Source organism: Emydura macquarii, unplaced genomic scaffold, assembly GCF_026122565.2.
Source record: "Emydura macquarii macquarii isolate MOO-44397 ecotype Brisbane River unplaced genomic scaffold, CSIRO-AGI_Emac_v2 contig_691, whole genome shotgun sequence".
Lineage (NCBI taxonomy): Eukaryota > Metazoa > Chordata > Testudines > Chelidae > Emydura > Emydura macquarii.
The window spans coordinates 12,282,870-12,302,340 of NW_027130828.1; the positions used below are offsets into that span (position 1 = coordinate 12,282,870).

The 19,471-nt window shown below is 53.2% G+C and overlaps 1 protein-coding gene across 2 annotated transcripts in view; it reads right to left on the minus strand.

Moving 5' to 3' along the window:
• SH2D3C (SH2 domain containing 3C) overlaps positions 1-19,471 on the minus strand; it is a 54,813-nt gene that overhangs the window by 14,657 nt on the left and 20,685 nt on the right. Inside the window, exon 1 of one of the 2 annotated variants that reach the window (XM_067542115.1) lies at positions 13,928-14,131. The exons of the other annotated variant lie outside the window; for it this stretch is intronic. Coding sequence (XP_067398216.1) covers positions 13,928-14,008 — 81 coding nt within the window. The 5' untranslated portion in view covers positions 14,009-14,131. Of the gene's footprint in view, positions 1-13,927; positions 14,132-19,471 lie in introns of those variants that run through there. 2 annotated transcript variants of the gene reach the window in all.

Consider the following 19,471-nt stretch of genomic DNA (forward strand, 5'->3'; position numbering starts at 1 on the left):
TATTCTTGTGGCTTGTTCAACACTAATCTTGCTGGGCTGTGCACATGGGAGACACACACACATTTACTATCCACACATGCCTTATGCTCACATTTTGCCATGAACAATATGGAGACAGCTACATAAGACACCTGTGGAGATGCAAGAGGGATGGCTTTAATTTTTTTCCCCCACCAGGGGGATAACAACCAAAATGGTACATACTTCCCTTTGTTTCTAACTGGGTGACACTTCCTCACAATTTGTCTACTGGTCTGATGGTTAATGTGCCCACACAGGGCTAATGGAGCAGAATTCACTTCCCGTTCTTCATAGACAGATCACTAGCTGTATTTCTGTTGCAGAAGTATTCAGGTAACTATATGGCCCTCTTCACCATAACCTGGGAAGAGCTCAGATACTAATGGATTTTGTCCCTGTGAAACAAAGGCTGTCACAGAGTGACACTGGCCCTTTTAAGAGGGAAGAGGCCGAGGCACCTTTGCCTGGTAAGCTGAACCCCCACGGAGTTTAAGAAGACACATGGCTGGGACCCAGATGGAAGGAGCGAGACCTGGAGAGGACCAGCTGCCTGTGAGCACAGAGTGAAAGAGAAAGGAAAGGGGCAGATGAGAGCTACCTGAGAGACTCATAAGAAAGGGAGAGCATGCTGACCTCCCTGAGCTGGAGAGTCAGTGAGTGACAGGCGGCTGAAAAGGGCTGAATTACTGGATGGTGTTTGGTGATTTTCATGTGGCTGGCCTAGAGAAGGGCGCCCAGGAACAAGGGTAGAAAGGAACTGGGAACCAAGTGCTGGTGGCTCCAGGGTGGGTGACCTGGAAGTGAAATCCCAAGAGGGAGAATGGAAAAGTCACACTACCCTTTGTCTGTTTTACTGTGGGAAGTGGGAGAAGGGTTTTACCATGACAGTTCTATGGACTATTGTACATCTACATAAATTATGCCCAGAGATGGGACTTCGTATTGGACAGTGGAAAACCGTGTTCCATGAATGGAAACACCATGGGGGAAACTGAGGCAGGTGCATCTGTTGTGCCATTGCCTGACTTTGGAGGCTGCTACCTTATCACAGAGGTATTTTCCCCATGTACAGATGGGAACCAAGGCCCAGAGCCGCTGTGTAAGGCCCTTGGCTTTTTATTTTTTGAAATATTTCCTGGGAATTTTTCAAAGTTATTCAAAAAACTAACAAATGGGTGAAAATTGGAAAATCCTGTTGGGAGGGAGGGAAGTGCCCAGCACTGGGGGGAGGGGAAGTTGGGGGGGGGGGAGAGGCATGCGTGGTGCTCACAGCAGGTATGTGCTCCCTGATGGCCTGTCGCTGCAGCAGTCCTGCGGTGTGGGCTTCTGGGAGCTGGCTCCTTGCCCATTTAGCTCCCCCACTTCACCGCAGTCGGGGGAACACTGCAAGGGGGGAGCTGGATCCTGGCTCACCCAAAATTCAGGTGAAAACTGGTAAAACTCAATTCCTGCCCCCATCCTCCAAAATCCAGGAACTTGTCAGAGAAAAATGGGTATATACCGGGTATGCAGGGCCTTCCAGGTGAGCAGCCTTGACCAAGTCACTTCAAGTCTCTGGGTTGGAACCAGAACTTTAAGCCAGGTCTTTACTGAACCATCTTTGTTCCCTAGTTGGAGGCGCTTATTTTTTGGTTTACATTGGAAATTAGTTTTACTGCCACAAACACATTATGTTGCAACCAGCTTTCTATGATAAAAGCACTGCCCTTTACTGCCCAGTCAGCCCGGGGATCCCCCAGCCATCCTCCTACTCCCCACACTGGGTGTAGATGTTGTTGCTGTAGGCTCTACGCGACGTGTAGGGTATCCCCAGACTCAAGCCTTTTTCTACATGTAAGTAGATGCCTTTTCCTTGTAAAGCTGTTCAGCTGTTCCTCCACCCCCTTTACTCCATCCCCTCCCACATCCACACAAGAGGGAATGATCAGCATAGCTGGAGCAGCACTGACACTTCCCAGCAGGAGGCCCCAGAAATGAGTGGCACTGGGGTCAGGATTAGGGGGGTTTGAAGCCAGGGTCGGAGCAACTAAAATAAAAAAAAAAAAAAAAAGCCAGTTCGTCTGAACTGTAATCAATCTGCTGTTGGGGAAAGCCCACCCAGTGGCTAAGAATAGATCATGAAGGAGTAGCAGAAGAGGCCCACCCAGCGAAGGGTTAACTCCACTCTATGTTAGCCTGCTGGTATCATGAATAATAATGACAAATTTAAAGGGAATCTTCTGCATAAAAATGAGCATTTAAAAACACTCATGCACCTGAGCCTAAAAGATACAACCCACTCCTCCCCTCCCCAGAGAGAGACAAGGGAATGACGTAATGTCTCAGATCAGATGAAGCATGTGCTCAGGCCCAGCACTGCAGAGAGCTGACAGGCTTCCCACCGGGCTGCAGAGGATGCCCAGTCACAAGTGCACAATGCAGCTACATAATCACACCCGGACACGCACTCCCATACACAAGCCCAGACCCCGGAGCCCTCTTCCTGGGAGGGACAAGCTGGGCTCTCCAATACACCAGTGCAACATCTCAAAGGAGTTGCTCTAGATTCACACCTGTGCGGCTGAGAGTGTCATGGGGCCCACCTAGTGTGTTTTCACACAACCCACACTCATGCTGGCTTCTCTGGAGAAAGAATCCTAGAGCCCTACTTTATACAGGCAGGACCCACAGCTCTGCAGTTTACAAGGTGTTACTCCCATGTTCTGGGCTAGCACTGAACTATTGGTTCCAAAGGTTATGGAGAGTAACATCTGCTCATTTAGCACACTTCTTTGGAAGGCAGTGCTACCTACTGCAGCAGGGCCGGGGAGTTGACTCTTGCGTTTCATTCTCATATACCACATCACGCAAGTCATGCCACCTCTGTGCCTTAGTTTCCTCATCTGTAATGCAGATATAATACCCATTTTGTCCAGTTAGAAATGACTCAGATGGGGCACCCACCACTGTATATAAGGGTCTCATTATTACAAAGTTTCCTTTGCTTAATTTCCTCCTTTTCCTTCTCCTTGTTATACCCACTGGCCCACATTCCCAGGCACAGTGGTGCAAATGCACTGGAATCAAGAGTGTAACTGATAGCCGAGTTCCATCAGTTACAGATTTGAAGCCCCTTGTTGCCCCCTTTGATTATGTGATGCTAATACACCAAGTAGCTGAGATCATCACATCCGTTGATATCTGGCTTCTGACGTTCCTACTCTGACAGAACTCCCATTGAAAGCAGTGGGGATTTGAAAGAATTTTGGTTCTATCGCCCCATGTCTCTGATCTGGATTATGTGGTCTGAGGGCTGCCCACCCCAACGCTGGCGGAGTTGGAAGTGACCCACTATCTATGGTCCAGCTGGCAGGATAAAAAGGGTCTCACACACACACATCCACAGGCAAGTGCTTTGGACCTGTGCTTGCCTGGGAGCTGGCCTTGGTTCATTAGAATGTTGCTCCCATGCCCAACACTTTCCTCTCTGCTCCCCTTCCCCTCCTTCTGTTGCCCCAGGTCTACCGGCTCTCCAGACCCACTTCTCTGTAGGTTAGCTTCTTCATCAATCCCTGCCCCCTTCTCCTGATCCTCCTCCCACTAACCGCAGCCGAACTCTAACCTTCCCTTTCTCAGCAGTGCTCCCTCTTTCTGATAGAGAGAGGTGCTCCATCTCAGCTCTCCAACCACCTCTCCGGGGGCCTGTTCTCACTCTGGTCAGAGCCAGGAAGCCGCTCTCGCTCACTGTAATGTAGTGACCTCTCTTCTGATGATGGAGTTTTCTCCCTGTTAGTCATCCTGAACCTCAGGGAAGCCTTTGACACCATGGAGGACTGCAGCCTCCTGGGTCCCTTCCATAGCTGTGTAGCGTATCAAGTGCTCTCTGATCACGGATCTGCTCCTGCCTTTCAATCTCTTTCACTGGTGGAGATGCTTTTTCTACGGAGTCCCGGAAGGTTTGTTTTCTCCTCCTGCTCTTCTACCATCATCTCCTCAATCCTTTTTCTGTTTTTAACCTGAACCGTCTCCACACTGGTGATACTCAGTGCTCCAGCTCTTGACACATGTAATGACTCCTCCCCATCCATCTTGACCAAGTAAACTTGTGGTTTCCTCTCAGATTCCTTCAGCTAATTGCTTCAGGCAGATTGTTCTCTCTTGGGCAATCAGACCTCCCACATGCCTTCAACACAGGCATCATCCAAACCACAAGCCTTCCATCTGCAAATCTGCCTGTCATCACACCACAGGCATTCCCTGCGTGCAGTGTGCCACTCTGCTGAAGTCCCAAGCCAACCTTTTGTCTCCGCGTACAACCCCCTTCTCTACAGTCTCCCCAGACCCCAGCTGTCTCAAGTACATAGACACATGATCACACCCTCCTGTCCTCTGCTCTGCTGGCACAATGTTCATTTGTCCTGGAACCGGAAAACTGCCCTTCTTGTTTTTAACTCCTGCAGAGGCTTGCCCTAGCTAACTCTCAGACCCTCCCACTCCCTGTGGTCAGCAAGCACGTGCTTTCTTTCTGTCCCCACCCCCACATTTGCATGTACCAGTTGCTTGTGGTGCAAGATCCTTCTGCTCTACAGCCACCTTCTCTCTTGCTCCATCCAGCTTTCCTCCTGTTTTTGAAGTCTCTTTTCTCCCTTGCCTCTGTCTCTGACATTTTATTTGAACTTTGCAGACTCAGATAACACTTACTAAGGATTTTGGGGCTCCTAGATACAGCCTAAGACAATAAGGGGCCAAATCCAGACCTGCCACAAGCAGGTGAAACTCCATTGATTTCAGTGGATCTGGACTGCTCACAGCAGCTCCAAATTCAGCCATATGCTGTGTGCTCTGTGAAGCTGTACTATGCTGCCCAGGGGCATGCTGGGCAGGGATGAGGTTGGCTACCTTGCTCCTGACATTCCCCCGAGTATCCCAGAATCCTCTGCACTGACTGCATGGGGAAGGGCTCCCACCAGATCCCACACACCAGGCCTTTCCTTCTGTCAGCTGCTGGTGGCTCTTCTGAACCTGCAGCAAAGTGTGTGGGGCAAGTCCTGCCCTCTTCTGGCGCCCTCGAAACATGGCTCAGAGCCATGGCCCGTGTGGCTCAGAGCTCATGAGCTCAAAGCTCAGAGTCCCATGCTCAGAGCTATCTCTTCCTGGACGGGAGCTGGAGCATTGGATGCTAATTCCCCTTAAAGCACTGGGGCCCAATCCTGTGAGGTTCAGAGCACTCACAATTCCCACTAACTTCAGTGGGAGCAGCAGGTATCCCACGGGATCTGGCCCCTGTGTGCTCTCTGTTGGCAGGTGCTCCCCTGCCCTCCGGTCCTTCAATACCCAGGCAAACCCCTTCAACATGGCTGAACTTCATTAACAATCAATGGGAGCCAGGGGCTGCAGCCATGTCCAGCTCCCTCCCAGGGGGTCTAGGCCTGAGCAGATACTGTTGCCATGACAACCCCATCCTCTGACATGGAGCCGCCCGCATCTCTTGGTGTGAGTGGCGGCAGCGGCAGCAGATTGTTCACTGCGGCTCCCTCCCCTGCAGCAAAAGCTCCCAGTAAAACGGCTCCAACACTGAACTCTAGGGCTGAAGGGGACGGAGGGAGCGGGCAGGGCGCACCTCAGCAGCAATCAGATGGCAGTACATGGCCACACAGAGGGGTGGACATGTTGGTGGGGGACTCTCCACAGGGCTGCAGGTTCAATGGGGGGGCTCCTATTGCAGTCACTAGTGTCTGAGAGTGGGAGGGCCCCGGGGAGGGAGGGAAGTGGAAGTGGCGGTTATGCCCTATCCATCCCCGCTCTTCTCTGCTGATGCAGCTGCCTCAGACCTGTCCACACGGAGGGAGGTGGGAGAGAACGCCGGCTGTTTCATTCCTGCTTTAGTTTTCCTCCTTTCCTGGGGGGCACCTTGGAAAATAACAGGGAGATGTATTGAGAATTGGGGGCAATCCAGAGTGCGTGGGCGGGGAGGAGTGTGTGTAGGGGGGTGACCCCACCTCAGCATGCACGGAGGAACAAGAGGAAGAGCTGCAGAGCGCTGAGGCTCAGAAAGTGCCAGCAAGAGCTTTTTCAAAGCTGTTTGCTGCCTAGAATTAGTCATTGCATCATTTAGCTGGAGAATGGCCCTTCCCTCTCCCCATTAGCTTGCTCAAGAGATCTCTCTCCAACCCCCCTCCCCCCCAGGCACTCACACCTCATTCTCTCTTGAGAGAAGATCCAGGAGGCTCTTCCCTCCTCCTCCAACCTTGCATCTTTAACCTTTGCCACTAATCTAAATAGACAATCAAAGGACTGTGGGGGCGTGTACAGCAGGGCCCCCAAGCTCCCATCACAACTCCATCCAGGCATTGCAAGCTTCCCCCCTGCTGTCGCTCATGGAAATACACTGAGACCCACACCACACTAGATCAGCTTGTAGAGCCATCTCACCTCATATAAAGTGGGAGCACGCTATCTCACCTCTCGGTGCCTCAGTTCCCCCTGCAATCTATAGCCATCTCCCCCTCAACCCCTTCATGCTCTCCACACGCCTGAACCGTATTAGTCTCCCCGATGTACCCTTCCACATGGCAGAAGATAAACCACAGGGATACAGCACCTAGTGCGATGGGGCACCAACCTGGGTGCTAGCAAAGTTCTACCACAGTATCTGTGTTCAGTAGTAATCATCCAGAAATAGTCTCTTTTTTGGTTAAGAAAGCAAAGAATAAGTGAGAGGAGTAAGTGTGGTCTATTTCAATCTGGTTTTATAAGAAACTAGCATGAGTCAACCGGAGGACCTCCAATGTTACTCCCTCAATACATAGATTAGTCATGGACTTGTCGCGTCCCCTTGCCGCCCCTGCCCCCCCCACCCATTAGTGGTTGTTCCAATCAATAGCCTACATTTGGGGTTTCCCCAAATCCTCACCATCCACATACGCAAATATGCAGAACAACCAAACAAAACAAGTCCAGCCCAGCAGCACCCAGTGTCCCCCAGCCAGAGTTTGGCCAGGGGCCAGGACTGCATTAGTGCTGCTGGGCAGGTGCTAAACTCACCGAAAGTGTTGTTGAATGAGCAGGAGACCCTTGAATTAGGGATCTGGGGGAGGGGGCTAGAGTGACCGGGGGGGGGGCGTGGGGGGGATGTTTGCAAGCAGAGAGCACCCTGAGCTGCCATGCTGACTGGTTGGAGCAATCCCATCATTGCAGGGACTCTGCCATGCCTTCCAGCCCTGCGCCAGTCAATGAGATCTCTGTTTATTCACTAGCTGTCACTGGATGGCCTTGCCTATACTAGAGTTTGCTGCATTAGCCGCCACTTGGTCCCCTTCGCAGGCCTGTGACACACTGCACATCCACATGCAGATGTGTTAGCAGTGCACCATTTGCTTTAGACATGCTTGAAATAAAGCTGTGTGGTCCCCCAGTGTGCAGTGCCCGCATGGGTGGGGGTTGCTGGTGTGAGAGCATCATTGGGGCATGAAGCCCTCCTCCTCCCCACACAGGGCACCTGTCGCTGCTTAAATTGCCTGTCTGGTCTGCCTTCTGCACAGGGGCCATGTTTGCCAGAAGCCATGTGCACAACCAGCCCTGGACACACCATGGAGTTGCACGCCATTATCCCAGCAATCGGCTCCTTCAGCAGCAATCAACGTTATTCTGCTTCAGTCACTAGCATCTCAGAGGAGGCCTTCCCTTGAGCGTGCTGCCAGCGGGCCAGGAGCTGACAAGCAGGCACTGGCAAGATGGTGCAACCAGGGCCAGCCGAATGCTGTCATAGGAACACACTGGTGTGTAATCGGGCACTCTGGCTGACTAGCTGAGAAGGACATCACCAGGAGCAGTTAGCAATGCCAAGAGGCGATCAAGAGACTAACGGTGCAGCACAAGGAGCAGGACAGTAACAGTACGTCTGGTGCAGGATAGAGAACATGCCTGTTCCATAAGTAGCTGGACCACATGCTTGGTACTTGCCCTTCCACGCAGCCCAGTATGCTACTGGAGAGCATGGAGGCAGCTCACAGCAGAGTGGGGAGGAAGGAGGAGGTGAAATGGTCATGCCAGAAGAACCGGACCAGATTAGGAGCTGCTAGAGACACTACCAGGATCTGCTCAGGGAGTCCAACACAGCAACCATGCTGGCTCAGCAGGAGGAAAAGAAGCTTCTGCCCCAGGTATATGTGCGCTGAGAGAGTCTTTCAGTTTCTCGGGAATGCTGCCATTACTTATTGGAAGAAGGCAGCAGAGTCCTCCTCTCCCTGTTTCCATCCCCCTCTGCTTTTCCCCCGTCCCCATGCACCACTGCATGGGCTGCTGAATGCCATCAGCTCAGACGAGCTGGTTAGTTCCCCTGGGTTGGCATCCCCCGTTGTATTAGGCCAGCTTCTGGCCAGGCTGAGAACGACCAGCTTGGTGACTGGCTGAGCCACATCATGCAGCTGGACTAGAAGGGACAGACAAAGGCTGAGAATCAGATAATTTTATTGAAAGGAATTACATAAGGGGCCCTGTAGCCAAGACATTTACACTCCATTTTATTTCCACCCTAGGCCAGACCACAGCTGTAAGAGACACGTTTCTCTTACCCACCTGCAGTCTCATTTCATTTTTTCTACCTAACGCACGAAAGACAGTCCTGGGCATATTTTGCTAGGTACAACTAGTACAGGCCATGAGATTTACCTTCCGCGACGTGTCCTCCTGCTGTCAGGCACAAGATACATTTTTATCAGTCTAGCAAAGAGAATTAATCTTAGGCCTTATTCCCGCCTCCCCCCCTCCCAGATCCTCAGTAGTTGTGCCTGAAAACGCAAATCAGTTGCGGAAGCAATGTACGCTTCCATCGAACCCCACAGAACCCCCATCCCCATCCAGGGAGAGGTTCCATGTGAGTAACCCTAATTTCCTTGTAAGCTCAAGAATTGCCTGACAGTCCCTTGATAGGACCTTCTGTACAGGGATGCTGTCAAGTCTATCGCTTCTTTTTCATTGTCGCACCCACGACAGACATTGCAGAGCAGGTGTGGGGCTGGAGGACAAGATCCACAGTGGAATGGCTAAGAAGCCCCAGGACCAGGAAAAGCAAGGGAGACCAATACCTGGACATGTAGCGAGACCTGAGAAAGACCTTGGAGTGAATGATGGAAGGAGGTGAAAATGATGCCTGCCTGCAAGAGACTGGACAGGTTCAGGCAGATGTGGAATGAAACTGGAGATCAGGCAGTTCTAATGAGACCTGAGGCCAGGCAGTTCTAATGAGAGCTTTTCAAGGAATACAGGAGGGCTCAGGGGCAAATGGCATCACATTGAACCCAATAACTGGCCCCTGCGCCTGCCAGATACAGGTTCAGAGTGCTCTTTGGAGTACCTCCTATTCTCCAACTCATTCATAGCCCTCACCCAGGAATTGCATCCCCTCAGGTGACTGTGGCAAGGAGGACAAGAATCCCCAGTTAGATGGACTAGATGCGCCTGTAAAATATTCTGCTACCCTTGTTCTTGTAACTACATTACTCTGGTTTGCCATTGCAGCTGGCCTGCATTTTTGTTTGTGTACAATGAAACAGATTCTGGGAAACAAGTCTGTGTAATGAGCACAATCAATCATACTGGTCTTTAATACCAAAACAAACAACAGTTCACTCCTCCAGTCTATCTAGGAATGAAGCCATGCATCCCGAAAGAGCACCAACTGGTATGCAACACACCAACCTGTCTGTGTAGCAATATAGGTCACTGAACACATCGTTCCAGTACGCCACTCTCTGCACTGGCTCCCACTGAGGTCAGAGTCCAGTTCAAGGTCTCTGTCCTGATATTCAAAGCCTCCTTTTAGAATTGGACATGGCTACTCAACAAGTCACCTTTCTCCATGACTATGACCATGACCTCTCATGGCAGCTGCGTTCCACTGGAACAATGAAAGATGAGTGCAGGATGGGGGTAGCGGGGAGCCTCTGAAAAGTTAGGGGGCTGTACTATGGAACAGCAGCCAGTGCAACTGCAGATAGGTGTGTGGATGTGGGGCAAAGCTGAAGCCAAGACAACATGGCTATGGTGGACACGTTGCACTGTTGGTACTTAGCCTGGTGCTATGCTACTGGTTCAGGTCTCTAGTGTAGACACAGCCAGGGCATGCGTATGCACATCCATCTATCCGGTATTTGTTATCTCACTCCAAGGCTGCTGCTGCATCCCTTTGCTGAGCTGCCATTGGTCAGAAATGATGTCATTGCTTCTAGTGGTGGGTGGCGGTGCATTGCTATTGGTGGAGGGGCAGAGATGCTGTTGTCAGCTGGAAAGGCTCCAGTCATTCATGTGGAGTTCACTGCATGTTCACTCTGTGGGTTTGGACTGATAGATGGAGATAAAGATCTGGCAGAGCCAGGTGATGGCTTGGGGCTCACTTTTAACCCTGCATTGCTGGGACTAATGCCACATCCCCTGCAGTGTCCCAGCAAGAGATGCTGGCTGGTTTAACCCTTGCACTGCTGGCTCAGAGTACCTAAAGCACCTTTCTTTAACCCATGCACTGCTGGGCCAGAGCTGCATGTCCTGTGGATGTTCTCAGCAAGACTCTGGAACAATCAGAAGAGAAGCTGATTCCAGAAACTCCTGCCCAGGTTTTACACTGAGGCCAGTGCTTGCATTGACAGGACTTTAGGCTGGTCTCTACCTACACCCAGGCAGTGCAGATAGATCACTAAAGCTCAGAGGGCTATACCTCACAGGTCTGGAGAGTCCTCCAGATTTAAGGAGTTCCAAGTTACCTGGGACATAAGCAATAGAATTGTGATATGGTGCCTATCCCACACAGCTGATGAAAGAACGAAAGTGGGCCGGAGAGGCCAATTAACACACCTGGTTGCACCTGGAGGGTGGGCCAGGCCTAATTAATGATTAAACCTGGCCAGGGTGGGGTGATGCTATAAACAGAGGAAGTGAAGTGCACAAGGTGCTACAAGGGAGAACTCTGCAACTACTTTCTTGGCAGCAGGCAGCAAAAGACCTATAGGGTGTTAGGGGGTGAGACAAAAGCCCATGAAAAGGCTTGGTAGGAATAAGTCTAGGGAGGTGGCTGCAGGGAGTCTGGTTGAGTGACCCGTCACTGCTGGTCCTAGGGTTCCTGGACTGGAGCCTAGTCAGAGGGTGGGCCTGGATTGGGTTCCCCTGCCAGCTATTAGTAAGGTGGTACAGAGTCTTAAGAAAAAGTCAGACTCAAGGGTGGCAGACCAGGCAGAGGGAGGGGGACATTTGTTTCTGTTAGTCTTACTCCTTCCAGGCTAATAGTCTACATGTGACTCGGCTGGAGGGGGGCTGGCTCCTGAGAAGAGGGTGATCACCACAGGACCAGACTGTCTGCTAGCAACACTACTACAGGAGAAGCTGCTGCTACACCATGCCTAGCCAGGAAGGGGCGTGCCAGCAGTAAGTCATCCCTTCTGCAGTACTTTTATGGCTTATTTAACCTATGCTGTGCTAGATGGCCCTCCTCTGAATGTCCAGCCAAATGCAGTTGGACTCTGTTCAGGGCCTGGCATTTAGGAGGCACCTGGTATGTGCTTGGTGTGATTTGACACCCGTGCCGAAGCAGGTGCTGGGCCTGGAACAGTCGTGTTTCACACCCGCTCTGCACACATGTAAGTGGTGACACCACGTGTAAGGGGGTGAGGACTTGGCCCTGGCTGCTTGACTTTCAAGCACCCTTTAGCTGAAGACAGAGCCAGCCAATGGAGTGGCCTGAGCCAGGCAACTGAACTTCAAAAGGTAAAGGGTTTTTATGGTAAGTCAGGCTGATGTTGGGTGGGTTCCACCCAGTGGGTTTCTGGAGGAAATGTTTTAAGGAGGGCTGTGAGTGCACCCTTGTGCATAGTGAGCTGCAAGAGAGGGCTGAGCCAAGAGTGGTAACGGAGCACTGGTAACACCTGATAGACGCATCCTACATGTCTGGTTCTGGTCTCATGCTTTGGCTGGTACCTGCTCCTTCCAAGTCACCAGTCAACCTCAACACAGCACATTGCCAACCCTGCTGTAACTACACACCTGCATTGCTCTTCCTATGTAGCTTACTGCCCAGCATGGTCGTCTCCTGATCAGACAGCAAAGGGAACCTTTGGTCGGGGCAGGACATAGGTCAGAAAAGAAGTGACAAAGACAGGGGGCAAAGAGCCTTTTGTTAGGAAGCTCAGACTTTATGTTGCTTTTTTGGGGCTCTGTGAAAAATATTCACTGCAAAAACCTAGAAACTCGGCGTTTCATGCTCAGTTTAGACTGTATTCAGCTAATCCCGTTTGGTGGAAGCCTGTGAAGTGTGTGTGTGCTGGGGAGGGGGAGGTGTTGCAGCAGAGGGAAAAGGTTACTTGAAAACAGGACCCATTGTGAAGTATTGCTGAACACTATGTATAGTCCAGTAGCAACAGAAGCCCAACTGAGGTCGGGTCCCTGTTGTGTGAGGTGCAGGACATGCACGTAGTGGGAGACTGCCCCTATTCCAGAGAGCTTACAATCCAATCTAACTTTACAAAGTAAAGTATGGAAGAAAGGGGGGATGATTTTTCTAATCTTACAGCTGTTCTCAACCTGCAATGGAAAAACTGCAACACTTTTTTTTTTTAAAAAAAACAAAAAAACCCCCCCAACAAACTAGACCTCTGCTACTGGAAAGGGGATTTTGGTTTTTTGAGCCACAACCCGATGGATTCACTTCTCATGAAATTGTTTAAAAAGCCCCTGTCAGACAAAAGGGAGCATCATCTCCCCCCAGCAGTCTCTGTCCAGGCTTTCTCAGGGCTCTGGAGACTTCCACCACCCCTGCTGCCGGGCAGGTACCCGCTGAGTGGCGCACACACGGCTGAGGACCTGGCTACTTTCCCTGCTGCATCCCTGTGGCAGGCAGCTGCTGCTGAGCCTGCACGGCAGACGGGATGTGTCAAAGCAGGGGGAATCCTGGGTGCTCCCCCAGCTGAGGTGTGGGCGGCACATACAAAGCAGTGACTGCAGCAGGAGCGGGGGCTGCTTGGAGCTCCTGGTCCCCAGCCTGACTTAAAGTGCCAGGTGAGCTCTTGCAGCCCTATCTCCCCTCCTCGAGTGCTTGGCAGGGTGCTGCAGAGCAAGCGGCTGCGAAGGGATTAGCGCCAGCCTGACTCACTTGCTCTCCAGAGCCCAGTGTGGGCCAACAAGTGCTGGTGCTGGGGGCAGCTCTGCACTCAGGGCTCTGGGGTGCTAGCGGGGGAAGCAGACCTAGCTGGCCTCCACACAGGCTGGGAGAGCCAGGGTGACTGGGGGGGGAAGTGTCTGATCGTTGAGCCCCAAAAGCTCCCTTCCCTCAAAGCAGCAGTCTAGCAAGGTTCAGCCAGGTGGGGGGTGACACTCACCCACTTTCCCTCGCCTTGCAGCTGACAGAAGCTCAGGGCCCTGTGCCCCCCCCTTGCATCCCTGCTTGCACCTGCATCTTCTTGCTCCGCCGCCAAGTCCAGCCCACGGGGCTGCCCCCGCCCCACCCAGCACTGAGTCAGGAGGTGCTCCCTGCCTTCTTTGCCCCCTATGCCACCCCCAGAGACCTAACCAAGCAGGGGTGCAATTCACCTCCCCAACCCACCTCCCTCCAGTACCTCCCCCTCTCCCTGAGTCAGAGCTGGCGAGGGGGATCCCCCCCTTCACTCACTTCGGACTCTGCCCCGGGGATGCCCAGCTGCATCGTGCCCCCTCCCCCAGGCTGCAGCGGGGTGCCCAGCTCCCAGCCCGCACCCCAGGAATAAATCCGGACCGGCTGGTGGAATTGACCTCAGCGCCCCCCCCTTTGCATTTCGGGGGCTGCACCAGGGGGTGCCCGGCTCCACCATCCCCCCCACCCGGGGGTGCCCAGCTCCACCATCCCCCCACACGGGGGTGCCCGGCTCCCCCCAGGAGTGATGCGGGCAGGGGGTGCCCAGCCCCTCACCTGCACTTGCATGAAGGGTCCCCGGTAGAAGCAGCAGGCGGCCGCCGACAGGGCGCTCCAGAGGCTGCACCGCTCGCTCATGGCGCTGCCCCCGGCCCCTGCCCCGCGCGGGCACCGCAACGCAACGCAACGCTCCGGCCGGGCTCCGGGCTCCTCGCTGCAGCCGCCGCGGCCAGGCTTCAATTTCAGCCGCTTCCCCGATTACCTCATCCCTTGTCAAGCCGGGGGCGGGGCACGGGCTCGGCCCTGCGAGTGAGCCCCGCCCCCCGGCCCGCCCCCACCCAGCCCGGAGCGTGTCACGGGTCGGGGGGGAGGGCGGCCCTGCTATCCCAGTAAGTCTCCCGGCAGCTCCCCCCAGGGCACCCTGCCACCCCTGGAACCTGTCAGCCTTTCCGCCCCCCTCCCCCTCCAACTTGCCAGCCCATCCCTGCCTATAGGGCCCCCCCCCCGCCTGGGTATCCCACCCGCCTCTGCCGCCCATCACACACCCTGGAGCATCTCTGGCTTTCCACTGGGCACCTCGTCCTGCTCCGCCAGCCCCGCCTGCTACAGGGCCTCCCGCATCCCTCCACCCACTTCTCTAAACCTCACCACCTCGCCTGTCCCCTCTTATGTCAGGGGCTGAGGGAACCCTGCAGCTTTTAGCTGGACCCGTCTAGTCCCCCCCCCTTGTATTCCTCTAACCCCCAAGGCCTTGATCTCTCTCCCGGGTGAGGAAGTCCAGCCCGCACCCCGGGGCAGTTAACCGTGCGCTGCTCTGCTGCCGGAGCCCTACGAGGGCTGTGTCCCCACACAAATGTGGCTCCATCTTAACTAAATCTGCTTCCTAACGGATCCAGTGACCTTGGCAAAGGCCCCTGGGAGGACACTTATTTCCGTGTGAGGCCTTATCTGAGATTGCTAACATGCTTATTTAGGCCCAGTTTAGTTAGACCAGGCCTTATACATCCAAGCCCCCAAGGATCCCCCCTTTGGGCCCAATCCTGCAAACACCTACTAACCATGCAGCCGACGAAGTGGGTTTCTGCCCATGAAAGCTTACGCCCAAATAAATGTGTTAGTCTTTAAGGTGCCGCAGGACTCCCGCGGACTTACTAACCAGGCATCCTGAGCAGGATGGGCCCATTATCTGTGTCCTGATCAGTTCTCGCCTTCTTGAGCCAGACTTTGGGTTTTGCCATCGGCTTCTCTGCCTCATGGTTCTCTGGGGTGGCCCACTATTAGAGACACTTAGTTGGGGGAGGGGAGGGAGGCTGGTCCTTGGTCTCTCCGGTGCCTGGAAGAACATGGGAATCCTCCTCTTGCTAGATCCTTATCCACATGGGTTTTTTTGCACGGGTGTTACTACAACTGACGCAAGTCTTGGTTTACATTGGCGTGCCATGTCCAGGCTACGAGTTTGAATGGGTGCAGCTACAACAGTAGCTAAGACCCCCAACACTCACAGTCTACACTACAGACTTCTGCTGGCACATCTGTGTTGCTCAGGAGGGTGATGGGGGGATGATCCCCGAGCAACACAGTTATCCCAACAGAAGTCACTAGTGTAAATGCAGCTGCAGTGACAAAACTGCCCTTTTACTAGGTAGTTTTAGTAGACGGGCACAAAGTGCAGCTTTGACGGCACAACTGTATCCACGCAACAAGCGCTTCGCTACATAGCTGTCCCGGTCAAGCACTCCTAGTGCAGACCTGGTTGAGGCGTTAAGTGAAGGGTTCTCATACCCCGTGCAAGGCAGCTGGAAAAACATGGACATCTCAGGATATGGCTACATTTGAAACGCTGCTGATCACGTAGGCACTAGGGTTCTTCCGTCGCTGTCGTAAACCCACCGTTCCAAGAGGCAGTAGCTAGGTAAACAGGAGAAATCTGACAACCTAATGCTGTCTACACCTGAGGTCAGCTGAATTATAGTGCACAGGGTGACACTTTTCACAGTCCTGAGCCATGGAGCTAAGCTGATCTAACTTTGCAGTGTAGACCAGCCAGAAGGCCAAGCGGCCCTATTCAGGACATTCTCCCACCACGGCTGTGCTAACAAGCCTCCAAGAAGGGGTGGTTCACATGGGACCACCTCTGAAAAGAGAGCCAGCTTTCACTGGCACCAGCTTTGTTTACTCACATTTCCACTCTCTCATCCAAGGAGTAACTAAGCGCAGGAGGGAAGGAAGGGGACCAAGGTTCACCCCTTGTTTAGCCCTCCTCACCCATGCCCATTAACACCTCCCTCTCACCCAGCACAATCCCCTTCAATGAAACAAACTCCACTGGCCCATCAAGGGAGATGCCTGCTGCCAAAGTTAAAGTTCATGCGGGCCGATCTCTGCGCACAACAGGGTTTCGCAGGGATAACGGGGCCCATGGCACGTTCATCCCTGGTGTCACACCAGTGGCTTTCATGGCATAACGTCAGGGATGCTTTTGGCCTCGGGTCCATTTGATACCATTGTTTTTCTCCTCTCCACCCTAGGCCAGGCCTAGACCTGATCTCTTCATTCTCTGCTAATTCAGCTGATTTGTTTTTCCCTTCACTCTTTAATGGCAGGTTTCTGATCTTTGTCAGGAGAAAGGGGACCCGGCTGTGGGAGAGGTGCAGGTCTCTGCAGAAAGACACCACTCTGCACAGCTCCCCTGTACTGAAAGCAAAACGTGGAGTCCCACTCAGGGAAATCAAACCTTAGGCTGCTCACAAGGGGTGGGAGGAATTCTCTACCCATCCTGTTGCCTAGCTGGTGGTGCATCCTAGGGGTTTTCTCCACTTTTTCCTGAGTGATTATGTTTTGGTCACTGCCAGTATTAGATGAGATGGACCAAAGGTGGGTTAAGAGGCTTAGATTCACCAAAATTTGGGGGTGACAAGGGAGGTGTGTGCGGGGAAGGGTATGAGAGTGAATTATTTACAAACTGCTGGAGCTCCAAATACTTCAGGGAGATATAATAATCCCCACCCATGCAATTGCCAACCATGCCCCCATCCCCAAAGCCCCAGGAAGCATATGCATCTAGGCAATAGTGGTGCAGAAGTGCCTGGTATATAATAGTAGGTATTAATTGCAGCCTTCAAGGAGCTAGGTAACTGCTAACACACAAAGGTATTTCTGCTACAGTTAACATATGAACAGTGCATTTTCTGACGTAAGTAATTCAAACAAGTCCCTTGCATCCTGAGGAAAGGGCAAAGCAAATACTGCCGAAGAGACACACTTCTCCAGAGTAGCAGCTCTGCACAGAATCACGCGTGGGAAGATCAGAAAGGGAAAACAAATGCAACATGGGACACGTCTATGGATCTGTGGCTGACTCAGTTGTAGGAGTTTTGTTCTGTGACGTTTCAATGGGCAGTGCTTTTATCCCCGCACTGCCCATCTCCTCTCCAAGACCCCTGTGAGGTAGGGAAGCTTTAGCATCCCATTTTACGGACAAGAAACGGAGGCACAGAGCAGCTCAGTGACTTGCCCAAGGTAAAACAGGAAGTCCATGGTGGAGCACGGAATTGAATCCGGGTGTTCCACATCCCCCAAGCCAGTGCCCTAGCCCCCGGGCTGTCCTTCCTCCCCAACTTGTGGCATGGCACGTCCCTATTCTGCACCTTTCCTGCAGGAGGTAACTCCAGCAGGAAGAGCAGCACGTGGCGGGGTCCGAGAATCCTAGGGGTTTTGAATGAGTGGTGGTGCCTGGGGTGAGACACGTCTCAGCTGACTGGAGTTTAGCACCAGGCCAGGTGCTTGTGAAAATGCCAGCGATGGTGAAGTGCAGTGGGAGTGTGAAATCTGCCATGTGAGCCTAGCGTTGGATTCCCTTCTAGCCTTTGTCTGATAACAGAGACAGCGATGTACACGCGTTCCCCTAGGCATCTCCAGCCCTTCACTGCTGGAAGGGGAGAGCGTAGGCTCTTTGTCCCTTCTGAATGAGACTGAGGGCTGGAACAGAAGGTGGCTTACAGGGAGACATTGAACGGAAAGAATCTGATTGTGATTCGTCTTCCTGAAAAGTCTTTTCCTGCTTGAAGGTTTTTGTTGCTTTCCTTAGGCAGAGCTGGAGTTTTGGTGGGACTCAGCTCCTCTCTGGGGAAGCAGGGCTGGTTGGTAAGGCACTGAGCTCCTATGCTGATGGGTCCATAGGCTACGTCTAGCTATCTCCCATCTCTTATCTGCCTGCCTTTCTAGGGCCGAGTCTCATCTGCGCTACTATGTAGCCCTTTGAAGAGCCTGGGATTGCATACAGAGTGAAATCAGATTGCATACAGAGTGAGATTGGATCATGACCAGAATTGCAGAACTTCATCACTCACTCTTTTCACAGTGCCAGCCATTCCCTTGGGCCTTTGGGGACCGGTCTCTTCCTCAGCATGGGAATGGGAGTAGTCAGGGCTCAAACTGGGCCAGTGTGCAGTGGCCTGGTGAGCTGGCTTCTTTGTTTTGCTTTTGTTGGCCAGAGTAGGGAGAGGTCAAGGTGAGCTAGCTAGCCTGGACCTCCCCATGACCTCTGCCGCTAGTGGAGATGTAGGTTAGTGCTTTTTGGGGTGGTGTGGCTCGCCCTAGCTCACCGGCGGGTAAGGCATTTCTACACAGCCCTGGCTTAGTCTGTGGAGGGTGAGGGCTTAGATGGTCAAAGCCCCCTAATTCCCCTCCTCAGTGGACGCCCCATTCCCAGTGAAATGAATGACCACTGGCCATCCAATCCTTGAAGCAGCTTGGCAACCTCCGCCTAAGGGCTGTTTAAAACGTGCTTATTCCCAAGCATTCCGACGAGTTTTCAAATGCCCCTCGGTCCCCAATCTAGATCAGCCCCCTGGGCCTGGCCTTCCACCTCCAGGGTCAGTGCTAGGCCCCCCGAGAGCCCCACGCTCCAGGGTGCTGCACCGTCCATAGAAATTCACCCCACTGCCAGGGCAATGGAAGATGGTACCAGCCCAGGACAGTAGCACTTTGCACACATGCAAGTGACTATACAAAGTGTAAGCAATGGAGATTCAGGCTCGGCCTGTCCAATGAGATGCCAGCCACCCCCCACCCCCCTTATTCCACTGGCCCCCTGCTGTCCGGCGTTTACACTTGCTCAGGTGGTGAGAGATTCACCACTCGACTGTGTCATCGCTGTGCTGCGACTGCCGGGCACGGGAACGCAGCCGCCAGTGGCAGCAGCTGCTCCCCCGTCAGAATGAAACTGTGAATGAGAGCTAACAGGGCCAGCAAATGAAGCACTCCGCTCCCTTGGGGACACGGGCACGCTCACTGCTGTATGCCCAGGGCTCCTCAAGGGAGGCTGCCCAGCCTGCCTGCTCTCTCACTTCAACAGCCTGCACTCGAAATAGACTCACAAGCAGCTTGCAGCCCAGAACCCAGCTCCAAATGCTCCCTCCTTGCTTTGCTTGGCTGCAGGGGGACCTGGCCGGGCTTCGTTTCCCAGGCTGGATGCTCTCCATGGTGCTGGTGAACGGACTGGGCTGTGGGAACAGCTCTCGCCTTACCAGGAGCAAACCCAGCAGGGGTTAAGAGCTGATGAAAAGTCAGCCCCAACCAGATCTTGGTGGAATCAGTGAG